Source organism: Nestor notabilis, unplaced genomic scaffold, assembly GCF_000696875.1.
Source record: "Nestor notabilis isolate BGI_N333 unplaced genomic scaffold, ASM69687v1 scaffold23772, whole genome shotgun sequence".
NCBI lineage: Eukaryota > Metazoa > Chordata > Aves > Psittaciformes > Psittacidae > Nestor > Nestor notabilis.
The window spans coordinates 30-14,423 of NW_009919046.1; the positions used below are offsets into that span (position 1 = coordinate 30).

At 39.8% G+C, this 14,394-nt stretch overlaps 1 protein-coding gene across 1 annotated transcript in view; it reads right to left on the bottom strand.

The window, feature by feature from the left end:
- Positions 1-450: 450 nt before the first annotated feature.
- RAPGEF5 (Rap guanine nucleotide exchange factor (GEF) 5) overlaps positions 451-14,394 on the bottom strand; it is a gene marked incomplete at its 3' end in the record, with an annotated part of 22,563 nt that continues 8,619 nt past the window's right edge. The window contains exons 7-13 of the mRNA XM_010010055.1: positions 13,744-13,893; positions 10,990-11,087; positions 9,123-9,245; positions 7,735-7,913; positions 4,363-4,453; positions 1,650-1,700; positions 451-538 (exon numbers count right to left, since the gene is read on the bottom strand). Coding sequence (XP_010008357.1) covers positions 451-538; positions 1,650-1,700; positions 4,363-4,453; positions 7,735-7,913; positions 9,123-9,245; positions 10,990-11,087; positions 13,744-13,893 — 780 coding nt within the window. The remainder of the gene's footprint in view (positions 539-1,649; positions 1,701-4,362; positions 4,454-7,734; positions 7,914-9,122; positions 9,246-10,989; positions 11,088-13,743; positions 13,894-14,394) is intronic.

Genomic DNA, 14,394 nt, shown 5'->3' on the forward strand with positions numbered 1-14,394 from the left:
GACCTATAAAAGGCTTGAAAACCCTACTCTCAGGACAGAAAGACAGGGCAGGTTCTGCCTTCAGGGTGTCACGGGGTAGGTTCACCCTGTCGAGGCAGGGCAAGCATCACAGAGCAGCAGCATGACGGAGGCTGCTTCCGTGGGTGCAGGCAATGCAGCTGCGCAGCCCTGTTCAGGCATTGCAAGGTCTCGCTTCTCCACTGAAGAGGATGTGGCCAAAGCAATGGCACACTGCTCTATTCACACCTGACAGGAAGGTACTGAAAACCTGTGTGAAAATTGCCATCTTCCTGTCGTAAAAGGCAGATGTTTATTATCCAGACCAAATGCTATCTTGTAGATGCCACTACATGTGCCACATGGTTATCATAGCGCCAGCTGAAGGAAAAATTACCTTACACTTATTTTAATTAACCACAATGAAGAAGAGCAGCCAGGCTTTAACATTACCTTTCAGAAGTAAGGGCATGAAGGGGATTTTCGGAGATTTCATTTTCTTGAATGCATCTCTGTAAGCTTTGTGATTCAGAGAAGGGTCCTACAAAACCATTTGGGTAATAGAGAGAAAAATCAATAGGCTATAAAAAGAGCAATTCTAAATCCATTACGGGCTTATGATCTGAACATGATTTAGATACAAAAGGTTTCTTTGGAAACAAGGTAGATAAGGGTTTTCTAAGCTAGGTGACTTACTAAACTGAACAGGAAACATAAACAGTGAAAGGAACAAAAGCAATTACGTTCCTCTAAATGAAGCAGTGCTAAAACGAGAGCAAGCTGCAGAATAGATTCACTTGGACTGTTCTGTAATTTCCCCACAAATTTCTACTAGCAAAACCTCTTACACTTACTATCTAGCACAAAATGTATCTCAGAATGTATTGCTGATCAATTTTTTTCCTCAAAAAAACAAAACAAAACAAAACCAACAACAAACATCAGTGAAGAATGACAAAAAAATCCCAGCAAAAACTGCTCTCAGATCAGTGGAGCATATTGGAGATTTTCAAAGAAAAGAGTATGTTTCAGTGGTGTTGCGCAAGTAATTCAAAAAGGCATCTCCATTTCCCATATAAACAAACATTTTTGTACACAAGCTCACACACAATCTTGAAAACACATTAATTTATAAAAGACTCTAAGTACAGAAGCATGACAGCCGTTGGAAGCCTGGGTCTCATGTTCCCCGCACCAGGCAGCGATCTCACCACGCACCCACTTTCATGACAGCCAGAGGAAACACTTGTTTATTCAGCTTTGATAATGCTGACAAAGACCCTTAGCCTCGGATTTTGATTTTTTTTCCCAACCTCAGCTGTCCTCCTTTTCTCCTGATCCACAGCACGTTGCTTTGGATAAAGGCTGATTAACCACCAGAGTAAAAGAACAGCTTCCAAATTGATGCTGGGGAACCAACACTACATTTGCCTCTCTGCCCTTCTTCCAGCTGTCAGGAATACAGCTTCTTTCTTTTTGTGTGTTTGGAGACCACCTCTGAGCTCTGGAGAGCTGCGTGGCCTTTGGCAAATCACAGATCTGACATGACAAGCTCCAGCTCCAGACAACAAAAGGCAGCCTCCAAATAAATAAGGAAGAAGGAAGGCAGGTAAAGGCAAGCAATGTTGTTCGGCTCTCAACACTGCACTTACCGTCAAACTTTCAAGTTCAGTGAAAAGTTTCTTGAACTTCCCAGGAATTTTCTGAAGTGGGGAAAACAGAGACAGAAAGGAAAGTTGATTTAGGCAGAAAAATGCTGATGCATTTTTATTCCATCAGACTGCTGTGGGTGAAGTGCCTGCCAAAACACCAACAGGCAGTCAACCTCCACTCCTCAGCTCCAAGAGCCCTAATTACAGATCATGTTCAGTCAAGGTCAGTGAGGCTCCGGAGCCTACAGCCTCACCTCACGGATCCTTCTTTCACGGAAACTGCTTGTTAGCAGCTGATTTTATTTTCTTCCCTAGCTTCCACGTCTGCTGTGTTTACCATAATATCTGTATCAAGACAGAAGCAGTAACACAGGCTGAGGATGCAGATACTGTGATCACATCCAGGTTAAACTATTGGTTGTAACCAATCTTTCCTTGAAACAAGGGTTCTAGAAATTAATAGCCATCACACTCGGTGCTGTTTGATACACCACCCCCAGTGTTGGCCAGTGCTACTGCTGGCACATGCTGGTGCCAGAGAGAGATCTGTCCTTAACAAACAATTAATCCATCTTTGGTATCTCATCCTAATCCCACAGGGAGGTGCACAAAGCACCTTCCGAGGGAGGCCAGGCATAAACTGCCTTCTTGCCCACATGCTAACACTTGCTCTACTCCACAAGCATCCGCTTCCTTTATCTCTAAGATGCTTTAATGGATTCACCTCATTATACTCAAAGCAATTGTTCTCCAATTTGAATTTTGCTGCTGGTATTTCAGACTTGAAGAAGGGTGTGTGGACCTTCAAGCCTATTTTTTCCCAACCATACTAGTTAGTCCAGTAAAAGATATCCCCTCTTACTACAAATCCTGTCTTGTCTTTGTCCTTAGACCCTGGCAGCCACAGTGACACTACCAAAGGAAAAGAGATTTAGAACAATTAAGTGGATGTGCTGTATGATTAAAATGCTAAAATAACTGAACATGGAATTGCAATTGCACATTTTTAACATCTTCAATCAGGGAAAGTTAAGCTCATTAAAACACTGCATAACGTAGGCAAAAAAAATGGTAGAAGAAGGTGTTTGGGAGAATACTACTTGTTTAAGAATTCAAGTGCAGAGCCAATATAGTTTACTATCTAAATGGTTGCTTAAATTTAGGTTGTTTCATTTACAAGTGTAAGTAATTATAATTAATTTATAAACATTGCTCTGCTTCCTAGAAGTCACATTACTAATGCAAATAACCTTCTGCTTTTGAAATTTCCAGTGCAATAAAGTTGTGGGGTTTTTTTTTTAGATGCATGTGTCTTCGTAAATATTTTATACACAGAAACGTGACACATTTTAAACAATACACATGCAGATGTACTCCTTGTTCTGACAAGCAATTTATTCTGCTCTTCCTGAGAGAAGTCCACCAGCAGCGCATGATCTCCAGAGGCCTCATGTCACAGCAGAGTTCTACATGTTTCTCTGTGGGACAGATCTACACCACTGCCACCGGTTGCCTTAGATACACTATTTAAACCCTTCTGCTCTCCTACCAAAGCCCAGAGAAATGGGATGAAGGCAACCCACAAGAGCAGGCAAGGGCAGATGTCTCCTAGAAAGGCATTTTAGAAATAGGAAAGACAAAAGGTTTCTGTATTGTCGTCCTCAGGTGTGTATTTTCTCTTAACATATTTGCTTCACCTGTTATTTAAAGTTAGCTCCTCCTTGCCTATCTGAGTTCCTGTAAAATCTTCCCTGCTGAAGAAGTCACTGCCCTTGATTCTCTGTGTGCCAAAGTCACTGACCTACACAGCAATGTTTCCATATGCATGATTTCAGCTAAGGGGTAAGACTTTGCCTGGACAGTCTTAGATAGGTTTGTAAGTAAGTCTCTGATGGCCATTTGGCTTCAGCTGTTGGTGCTCACAAATATGTCCAAGGCAGGAGATCACAGCCATTTTCTGTCACTTTGTATTACAGATTAACATTTTTTGAGTACTGCCCACTTGTAGTGTTGGGGGCATGGGGGAGGGATAGGGCTTCACCCCATCACATTAAATTGCTCCTTCCCCAATTTTCAGTTCATCAGTAGACATAGCAAGCTTGCAGACACTAACACTCAATAATTTACTTGGATAGAAAAAAAAAATCCACAATATAAGCACAGATCCCGGTGGGACCCTCCTCTAAATATCCCATACTCTGTCTAGGCACCAGTAGCTTCTTTAGGAGATAATGTCTGTGCTCCAGTAGGCTCCTTATTCATAGCCCATTTCCTAACTTTGCAGTTCAAGATGAGCAGCTGCAAAAGTGCTGATAAAAGAGAACTAAAAAAGGTTTATTTCTACTTTGTGAGTTTTGTTTGGTTGGTTGGCTTGTCTTTTAAATTAATTTATTCCATATTTGCTTGTTTGGAGCCACCTTTATGAGACTTTCTGTTCTGACATCTACTTAAAATGCTAGGATTTTTATTTCACCTTTAAGAGGGTAAGATCTCCTTGCTTTGTTCTTATTTAAAAGCTCTGGAAGGATAGTTTTATTTGAATAACTGTATCTGAAGTTTCAGGTCACAAAGAAGTTTCCCTGCTAACACTCACTCTGTGTTTGATTTCAGCATGAAAAAAACAATAATTAGACAGAAAGGGTATTTTACCAGTATACAACCTTTGTGAGAAATGCTTTTGACAGGGTCTAAAAGATACAAAGATGCATCTTACCTCCCAGGTCTGAGACAGCCGGCTGACAGATGCAGTGTTGAGACCCATAACAATAGCAAAGAATGAATTCAGATTTCTTTGGGCTTTACAGCTGTGGAATAAAAATATGAATGCTGTATTCTGATTTTTTGTACTCAGAGATAAATGGAAAGCACAGGTATCCTAGGTTACTGAGTCCCATTTCAACCCCCAGCACTAACATACAATCATCTTCCACATAATGAACTCATTAAATGTCCTCTCATGACCACCTGCAGTCTAGGTGATGGGGTCTTTAAGAAGTTTTTTAGCAAACGTTCCACTGTCTCATCAACCCTGTTGTTGGCAGGTTATTTTTTCTCTTTGCTGTCAAAAGTAATTTTCCCTTTTCAATGTTCAAGTTACTCTCAGCTGTCCTTTACCATACAGAATAATTGACCTCTATTCTGTTGTATTATAAATATTTTCATCTTCTTTTTCGTCTTCTCTATAAATTGTACATCATCGGTTCCTTCAATTCTCTCTGTGGTCATGGTCTGCAATCTACTTTTCCATATTGTTATTATCTTCCATTGAATTCTTTGTAATTCATTTTAACTTTTCTCTCATGTGTTTCCTTCTTACCAAGGAGATGTAGTGAGACAGTGGGGAGGGAAGGAGAAACATAATTACTGGTTCGGCTCTAAGTTCTTACACCTTTCTCCTGTGCAAGTGTAAAACAAATAGCGAATTATTTATTTGGAACAGCATCACACTTTGCCCTTGCCTTTAATTTGTCATCTATTACCGCTCAAGTACCTCTGTCACAGTACTGTTCTTTACAATCATGCATTTATTTCTTCAGCTCAGTATTAGCATTCCCTAGCCGAATTACTTTGCATCTATCTAAATTAAATCTTATCCTACTGTTGTTTGCACATGCCACTAGACTCCTTAGATCATTCTTTTTTTTTTCCTATTCTCCAATGCATTTGCAAACCCTCATCACTTCTATTGTCTAAAAATTTGATTAATGTTCAATTTACATATCCCTATAAATCAGTTGCACTTAGCATTGGTTCCAATACAGGTCCCTACGGCATTTGCTTGACACCTCTATGCTTTGACATTTTACTGTATAAGATCAGACCCTGCCTATTTCTAGACACTTAGGATATTTGAAATCCTGAAGTATTGAGTCCTTTTTGAAAGATTCCTCTTTCTCTTGCAGATTCTTGAAGGCCACAATAAACATATATGTGCATGTGTGTGTGAGTGAGAATCCTCTTTGAAGATAATTTTACATACAAATGAATCCACTGCCTTTACTGGGATTTATCAGAGAAAAGCACATGCCAAGGCCTTACTCTGGAAATTTTCCAGCACTTCTTACAAGTTTTATAAAGCTTGCACTCATTGCTGTATACTATCTTGAGACTGTATTTCTCACCTCACTTCAGCTGTCCTAAAGTTAATCCTAACTTTGTTGCTTAGACTCCTTTAATCATTCAAGTCAGACAGCTACCAAACGTAATTCATTCCAAAACAAGAAAGGTGTCCAACACAGCTCAAATAAACTGTCTATTGGGTGAGCTCACTTCACACAAAGAACTGTAGAAAGAAGGCATGTATTTTATAGTAAGCCATTGCTTGGCAAGTGAGAAGGCTGCTGTTATAATCTGTTCATTCTAAACCTTCATGACCTGTTTCTGTAACTCCTCAAAATGTCAATTTCTAGCAACATGCTAATTAATTTTCTTTATTGAATCTCTTGTTTTCTATCTTAAACTAGCTCACCAACAGAAGAGTATGAATCTGTGTTTCAGAAACTCCGTTTCCCTTTTATGTATTGACACATTTGTGTAAAAGCCTTCCATTTTCTTCAAGTGTTCTTCAGCAGTAAAGCACACAAACGTTCAACATGAGGTGTTAGTCCTGGTGCTTTCCTGACAAGCTGAAAGTCATAGACAAACGTTCCTGACCAAATCTGGGAGCAGAATACAGGGAGCAGCCAGAGCTGCTCACAGCTCCCTACCTCTCTGCCCCAGTCAAAACCAAAATAGCAGGGCTTCTTAGCTTGTGCCTCATGACAGGTCCTGTGCTAAGCGCACCATCCTTCCACACTAATTGTTCCTCTTCTATCAACTCTTCCAAATTGATAAGATACAATAATGTCTTCTTTTAGAAAGTTGCTTTTCCGATTAAAAAAGATCGCAAGCAAACAGCACACCCGCTTGCTTGTGTATCCATTATTTCATCGTCTATAGGCTACAACGATGCAATGCACCGGGAAAGACAGTTTGCTGTTTATTGACAACTGTATTTAGTCTCCATAGCTTTGGTTTTTCATGTAACAGAGATGGGATTAATTCAAATAAAGCAACATTTTAGTCGGGTGACAAATATATCTCTATTCATGTGGGACAGACGTGAAACTCATCCTGGAATGCAAATTAGTGCTACTGTGGTGCAAACAAGGCACACAGAACCAACTGGTTTTGACGTAATTTGACCAAACGTGTCCATTGATAAGGCAGAAATTGAACATATTACTGGATACCATACAACTTGCAATCTAAATCAAATCACATTTATGAGTTACACTAGATTAGATTAGAAGAATTCATTTCACCAAAGGCACTACTTCAGCAGAGAACAGTCTTTTGTATGTAAGTGCCTTGCAAATTAAATCAACCCAGTCGATGAAGGGAACAAATTATACATTTTCCATGAACATGCATATTCAAATATTGCAGAAGACCTACAAATGGAAAGAGAGGCAAGGAGAATGGCTGCACATATTTAAACTGCTCCATTTCCTTGGTTACTAAAATAAGACTGATTACGGAGAAAAGAACACTCTGTGTAAATTATATATTTTTATTCTGTTCCAAGGCATAGAAGAGAGACCAGCACTATTTAGTAATAGCACAAGAATAGACTATCAAGTCTAATTAATAAAGACCCCCACTCCAATAAATCGAAGAGTAGTCCAGAGAGGATTACATAGGGCAACAACTTATTGTAGCTAGTTTCCTCTAACAGAGTATTTTTGGTTTCCATGTAGTCTTCAGTGAATAACAGTGTTGCTGCTCAAATATTTTTGTAATATGGTCTTCAGGTTATCTCTGCTAAGAAAGGAGGTATCTGTGCACTATCAGGGATTTTGCAGTTGATGCTGCAGCTACAGTGGCTAAGTTGCTGGGGAAGAGTTGAGCAGCATATACTCTGACACATATAGTTTTGGCCAGTATTTGTAGTTATTTACGGACTGTTTTATCTAGGTATGCTTACAACACTATTAAAACACAAGATGAAAAGTTAGTTTTCTTTCTTTGCTTTTGCACCTACTTCCCATCAAACAAAGGATGCAAATTCAAGGAATTTTGTTGTTTTGCAATGTTAATAACTTACTGGGCAGCAATCTTGATGAACTTTTTGACTAGCTGTACACGTTTGAAGAGCTGGCTGCAGAGGAGTATCTCAGTAGCAACCCAAAGCTGGACCTCATTGCATCTTTGAAGCAGAAGACTGAGATTCTCGGTGTTTTCAGCACTGCCCTGTCTGCTGAATGTGAAGTATATCAGCTCTTGCTGGAAGACATTGACAACATCATTATGGATATATAAAAAAAATTAAATGTAAATTAATTCTAAATTATTTAGAACTATGTTTTTGAAACAAGACTTGGATACAAATGGTGACTTTTTTTCATTATCCACAAGCCAATCAAAAAAGATTTGGGGTCCAGGTTTGACTTAGCAAAGTCTAGAGGCTTATTATAGTAGGCAGGTAGACTGGAAGTCCTACAAGACACAATTTTCTTGTAAGATTTCCTTCTAGCTTCAACCAGATATAGGACATAAACAGTTTGTCTCTTCCTCTATTTCATCACTTCTCTTCCAATATGAAAAAGCAACCATATCAGATCACTGCAGAATCTGAAAAATTTCCATTCAAACTTCTTCTAAAAATAGGCAAGTTTTCATTAACAGAGGTGTGGGTCTTGATTTCTGTGTAAAAAACTCCAAAACAGCCCAAACTTGATCAGCTCTAGATTTAAAGTGTCTAACCTGAATAAAAGAACATGAAATGAAAGATCGAGGAAAGCATCTGATGAGAAGCAAGGGAATTTGCCCTTCATTTTCTCAGAAAGCCAACATGCTTTTCAGTGAATGATATTTTTAAGTGACATTTTCTGCTGTTAAATGTGTATTTTACTCAGCAGCTCACACCAGAACCTGTAAAAGCCATTGAAACAACCCAATGGGCACTGAAGTGATCCATTATCCCATTTTAAAAGCCTACCCATTTTTTTTTTGTCTCACTGGAGCCTAACAAGAATAGTAATGTGACCATCTAAATTGCTGAAATGGTGAATTCTTTTGTGGTTAAAGTGATATCAAGTACACCTATTTGTGAAGTTCTATATTTACTGGAACATTATCCAGTGCAAAGGACAACTGGCAAATACAACAATTCATACAGGCCAGTTTTAGAGTATAATCACACTCTTCTATTCTCTTGAGGCAAATCTCAATAAAACCCACCAGATATACAAGGAACATAAGAGATGCCCCAGTACAGAGAAGTTACAAACCTTTCACAATTTTTTTTTCTCAGTTTTGAGGATTGCAACACATCTCTTGGACCTGATTCAATGCCAGCACTACTGAGCTGCCAAATCATGCTGTCTTGATGGTGAACTGAGCATAAAGGAATACCAGTGCTCCAAAATGAACCATAGTGGCACAATGCTGCATGACAGTAATATACCTGGAGGAGGATACAGTATTTCTTACCTCATGAATTGCATTGAAGAGGCTCCAGTCAAAGTTTGTTAGTTCTAAGGCAAGATCCCAGGTGTTGATTCCCAAAATTCTCACAGACCTTTGCTGCAACTCCTCATTTTCAGCAAATGGGTGCTAAATCAAGAGTAAAGAAATCCTTAGCAAATTCTAAAAGTTCTGCAAATAAAGAGCTACAGGACCAAGGTACCAAACAGGGCTGAGTAAGTAATCTTCTCTAAGTGCACTCTGGGGGATTTTCCCCTCACTAATCAAAATCAAGGAGTATAGCCTATTTAACAAATAGCTTGAAACAGAAAATGGGTCAATAGGATCAATGATTTGCTACTGGATTAGGCCTTCTCCCTCTTCTCTCTCTAAACCTTGAATATAAAACACTGAGCAAGCAGACAGCATAATGAAAATCAAATCCCCAAAACCAACAGAAAACAAAATCTGAATTAAGACACCAGGAAATTTTTATATTATAAGATAAAGAAATCATTCTGCAAACACACTGGATTTAGAATAAATACACATAACTTGCCTGCCAATCCACCTTTACAAATAACATAAATACATACATTTTATGATTAATCTATTCCAAATATAATCACCAAACAGTAAAGCACTGTGGGTCCTGATTCATAAAAGTTACTTAGCGTATTAATGTGGAATGAACTGGTACTGCTGGTGTCAAGGGTCATTTCATATTTCCTTTATTTACTTGGATTTTCAAAAGTTTGCATTTTTCTTGGGGTTTTTTTACCTTATTAGGCTAAAACTTGGCACATGAGCCATCTGCCAAGATAAAAGATTACTCCTACAGGTTAAGCCATTACTTTGGTGCTATATTTCTGACAGTTACAGCAAGTGATTTTTATTATGTAACTAATGAAACTAGATTGGCTGTCACCTGTCTGCGCTGGAAACCTTCCCTTAATATCTGCATTTTTGGAGGCGGCTAGAACACCAGAGATAATGGGGATGACAGATTACAATGATAGTGGCATGTCAGCTCTTCAGTGCACATTGATCCAACAAAATGTAAATGGACATTTCTTATCCCTAGGATAAATGCACAGATCCTTAGTGTTACTGACAACACGTAAAAGTCAGCTGCGATACTGCCCCTGCACTTTTCTTGGAATGTCTGCATAACTAGCAGAAAGCTATTGGAAGAGTAATTGAGTGCCTGACTGCTCCTGCCTCACTGAGGTTTTGGGAAACCACCAGCGGAGAGAATTTGCAATCGCAGTTTCTAAGGACAGAGGAAATGAGAGAGACATGCTGCCCTTCAATCTGCTTTCCTACCCAGCACCAGCAAGAGGACGGGGAGACAAGACAGCCAGAAGGAAGGGAAGAGGACATGCCAGCCAGAGACTGACCATGTATGTAGCTGTCACAGCACTGAGGTTGCACTGATGTCCAGTAATTTTGGTAGAACTCACAAAACAACCATTTCTACATGTAGTAATTCCGTGGAGTTTGTCCATCACTTTGTATGATTATGTATTGGCCACTTGAAGTGTTACAAAGGTACAAGGGAGAGCGGGGAGGGAGGGAGGGAGGAAGGAAAGAAGGAAAAAAAAGTCACACAGGCCCTCAATAATCCTCATCCCATCCAGTTTTGTACAAGCACAAGTCAGCTTTTCCAAGCTGATGCAGATTGAAAGATTTAAGCTGTACAGAAGCTTTGGTCTACGTGGAATTGGTGAACAAATTCCATTACTGCTCAGTCAAATAAGTGCTGTTAATGCAAGATACTTTTTAGAGAGCAGCTCACTAAGCTTTACTAAGGAAGCAAAAAATAAATTCTGCATTGAAAAAGCCCTCGAGTTAGACAAATAAAAACTGGGAGGTATATAATACAGATTCTTACCAAAGAATCAGTCAGATCTTTCCGGTAGACAAACATACGACTGGATGACTCCAAAGATTTTGAGATAGCCAAGTCATTTGGTTGTAGTTCATGTTTTTCTGTAAAAACAGAAAATAAAACACAAAAGCTACAGAAAAGGTGTAAAAGCTGTATATAAATATGAGAAAACCATTACAAATGTAGTCATACAGCCACATTAAGTTCTTAGAATGTAACTACGTATCAGATCCACTCCCTGTGGGGACCATCATCTCCACACTATTCAGGCACAATAAAGGAGAGATGTCTCTGGTGCTAGACTAGAGCACAAAACCTTCCAGCATCTGCTTTCAAAGTATACTTCACATAGGATAGAACAGAAAGAAACCTTTGAATCATCCATTCTAACCTCCTATACATTACAGAACATTCAATTTCAACCCGGTGTAGCTACTGTAAATGTAAAGATTTTTGCTAGAACAAACCATTTCAGCCTCCAGAGACTGAGCTGTTGTCTGTCATTAGCAGACAATAGCAGGGGTGGAGATGTAACCACAGCCATTTGATGGGAAAAGAAGTTTAAAGGATCCAAGCACCATGAAACTCGCCCCACAGAACAGAACAAAGAGTCCTTTATAGTACAGTATTTACAAAACTTCTTGCAGGCATAGAGTAATTCAGTTAGTTAGGAAACATCTGAGTAAAAGAGCAGGACATACCAAACTGGTAGCAAAGAGAAAGGACTTCTCCACTCCAGAGTACTGGTTCAGCTCTGGGCAATCTTGGATGCACCAGAGAAAGGTGTTGGGAAAAATAAAGCAAAACCCAGAACACAGCTAAAATCTGCCCTGGGAAAACTGCCTCTTCCTGCAGGCTCCAAGACCTGACACATGAGATTTGATTATAATGACTATATTATGGAGACCCAAAATCACTACAGTCATGTTGACAGCTACCTTGGACTTCGCATTGCTCATGAGGGAGAAGTAGGACCAGGACAAGTCTGAGAGCCAAACACCATTTCAGACTGTTTTCCCTCTTATCCATGCTCACACTGACACTAGATACATTTATGCTGAACTACCAGTTTGTTTTTTCAAGGTAATTTTGAACAAAAAGAACACTCCTGAAGTGAGTACAATAAAAAAGTGTTCTCCAGTGCTCATACTGCTGCCCTCCAAGTGGATGGCAAATGACAGTTCTGAGTCATGCAAACACATCAAAACTACCAAAGAACAAAAATGAAAGCATGGCAGGCTCATGTATTGTTGCTTGCAGCACAGGACTGACAATGCTAAAAACAAAGATACCAAAATTGTGGTATCTCAAATTAATTCAGGCACCATGACTAACATTTTGAGGGTTACAATGGCCATGTACAAATGACAGCCCTATCGTACTTCTATTTTAATAATTATTTCTTATTGAAGAGCCACATGGCAACCACTTCTATTCTGCAGCTTTCCTGAGAATCAGTGTGGTCTAAAGATAATAGTGTGTTTCGTTATTTATGAATTGTTGTTTTCTTTAGCTAAGTAGGCAGTTAGCACCAGATTTATTGTCATCAGAGCAAAACTTGCTCTGCTTTTGAACAGGAGCACAAGACCTGAAAAACAACAGCAGCCCAGTGATTTTGCAGAGCTGTAAAATGAACTGGAGTGGGCATACACAAAGGAAAAAAACAATATGCCTGCAAATGATGCAGTCCAGCTGGCCAGGACACCTACATGTAGTGCTCCTCTGTGACTGCTCTGTGCCCAGACTCTCCACAGCCAGAGCAGGGCACCATCTTCCTGCCACCCACACTGTTGCCTTACAAAAAAATGGTTATTTAATAGAGCTCAGTGTGGGGGAGAAAAATGTGGCCTTCCAGATCTGAATCAAATAAAGAAACAGTACAAGCCATCATCTGTGTATATTCCATTTAACTAGACTGACAAAAGTAGCAAAGGTGCATCCTTTCTCCCAGGGGATTGACACCATGTTGTTTTCCGAGACTATGGCCAAGATGTTCTACGCTCTCAGCCCCTTTTTGTAGATTCAGCTTCACATTTCTACGTGCCCAGCTAAATTGCTTTCTTTATATTCCCTAAGAGCCAAAAGATACCACAATGAGCAAAACAATCTCATCAAAGAGCTTGAGACCTGCCAGACCCCAAAGAAATACTTGGGGGTTTGGCTGGTCCTTAGTATCAGCCCACGATCAGTCTGGTCTTCCTTGAAAAAGACAATAAGCCTTTCTGTTCAATGAGAAACGCTAAAATAATAGCAAAAAATGCCAGTTGTAAGCAAAACTGCTTACAAAATATTGCTTAGATTGCTCTTAGTATCTCAACTGTGCAAATACATGTCTCCCTCCTTTCTGCTAAGGAATATTCATTACCCATGCTATAAATGAGTAAACAGCCACACAAATAGTATTTGCTATTCCCTTTTACATTTTTAAAGCAAACCATCCCATCATCACCTTCCAAATTAATTTAAATGTGAAAGTAGGAGATTTATCTGTAGGGAACAAATAAAATCTTGCAATACTGCTGGAGACTGAGAGTCCTTTGCACTCCCTTCCCAGCAAGGAGATGCCGTATCCAATGATACCCAAGAATGAGCTGTTGCCATGGAAACGACTCTCTGGGAAGCAGCTCCTTATTGTTCCCGTGGTCATCCAGCTGTGGGCCTGCACAGGAACAACTGTATCCTTGCACAAGGAAATGTCAGCTCTTCTCTATACGATGCACTAAAAGGTAAGTAATCAGACGAAGGGGAGTTATTTACCACCAGAGAACGTGACTGTCACCAGCACCAGCTCCTCCTCTGGGTATTGGATCTTTTCTGCTACAATCTTCAGTATCTCCTGAGCTGAAGTGGATACTTGAGCTTTCACACTGACATAGGAGTGCTCTGTTATATACACACGGCAGAAAACTGCACAAAGGAAGAAAGACACATTCAGCATTAGACAGAGACACGTGATAGAGCAGGGAGAATCTTGCAGACCCAAACATGGCAATGTCTCAGCTGCCTGGTTTCTGCGGCTCCTCACCCTGGGGAAGGAGAGGGGCAAGCAAATGAAAATAGAGACCCGACAGGAATACCATGAGTATTTGTTATGGACACCCTCCTCTACTGCCTATCATCTTTCCAAACCCAGCTGTTGCCATATTTTCTGCCTTCCTTTTAGGTTCAGATAAATCACCATCCTTTCAATACATTTCATATCTGCTGCAGAAATTATTTTGGACCTTCACTTCCACCTGGAACAAGAGGCTTCACAAGAACCACTCGCCCTGGTTTTCAACCTCCCCAATCTTCAACTGCTCCTGCTACCTTATCTGTCTAGACATCTAAACTACTTGCATTGCCAGAGTATTTTAGCACCAGTAGAGGCTGCCCAAAGAGCAATACAATTAGTTCTGACAACTCTTT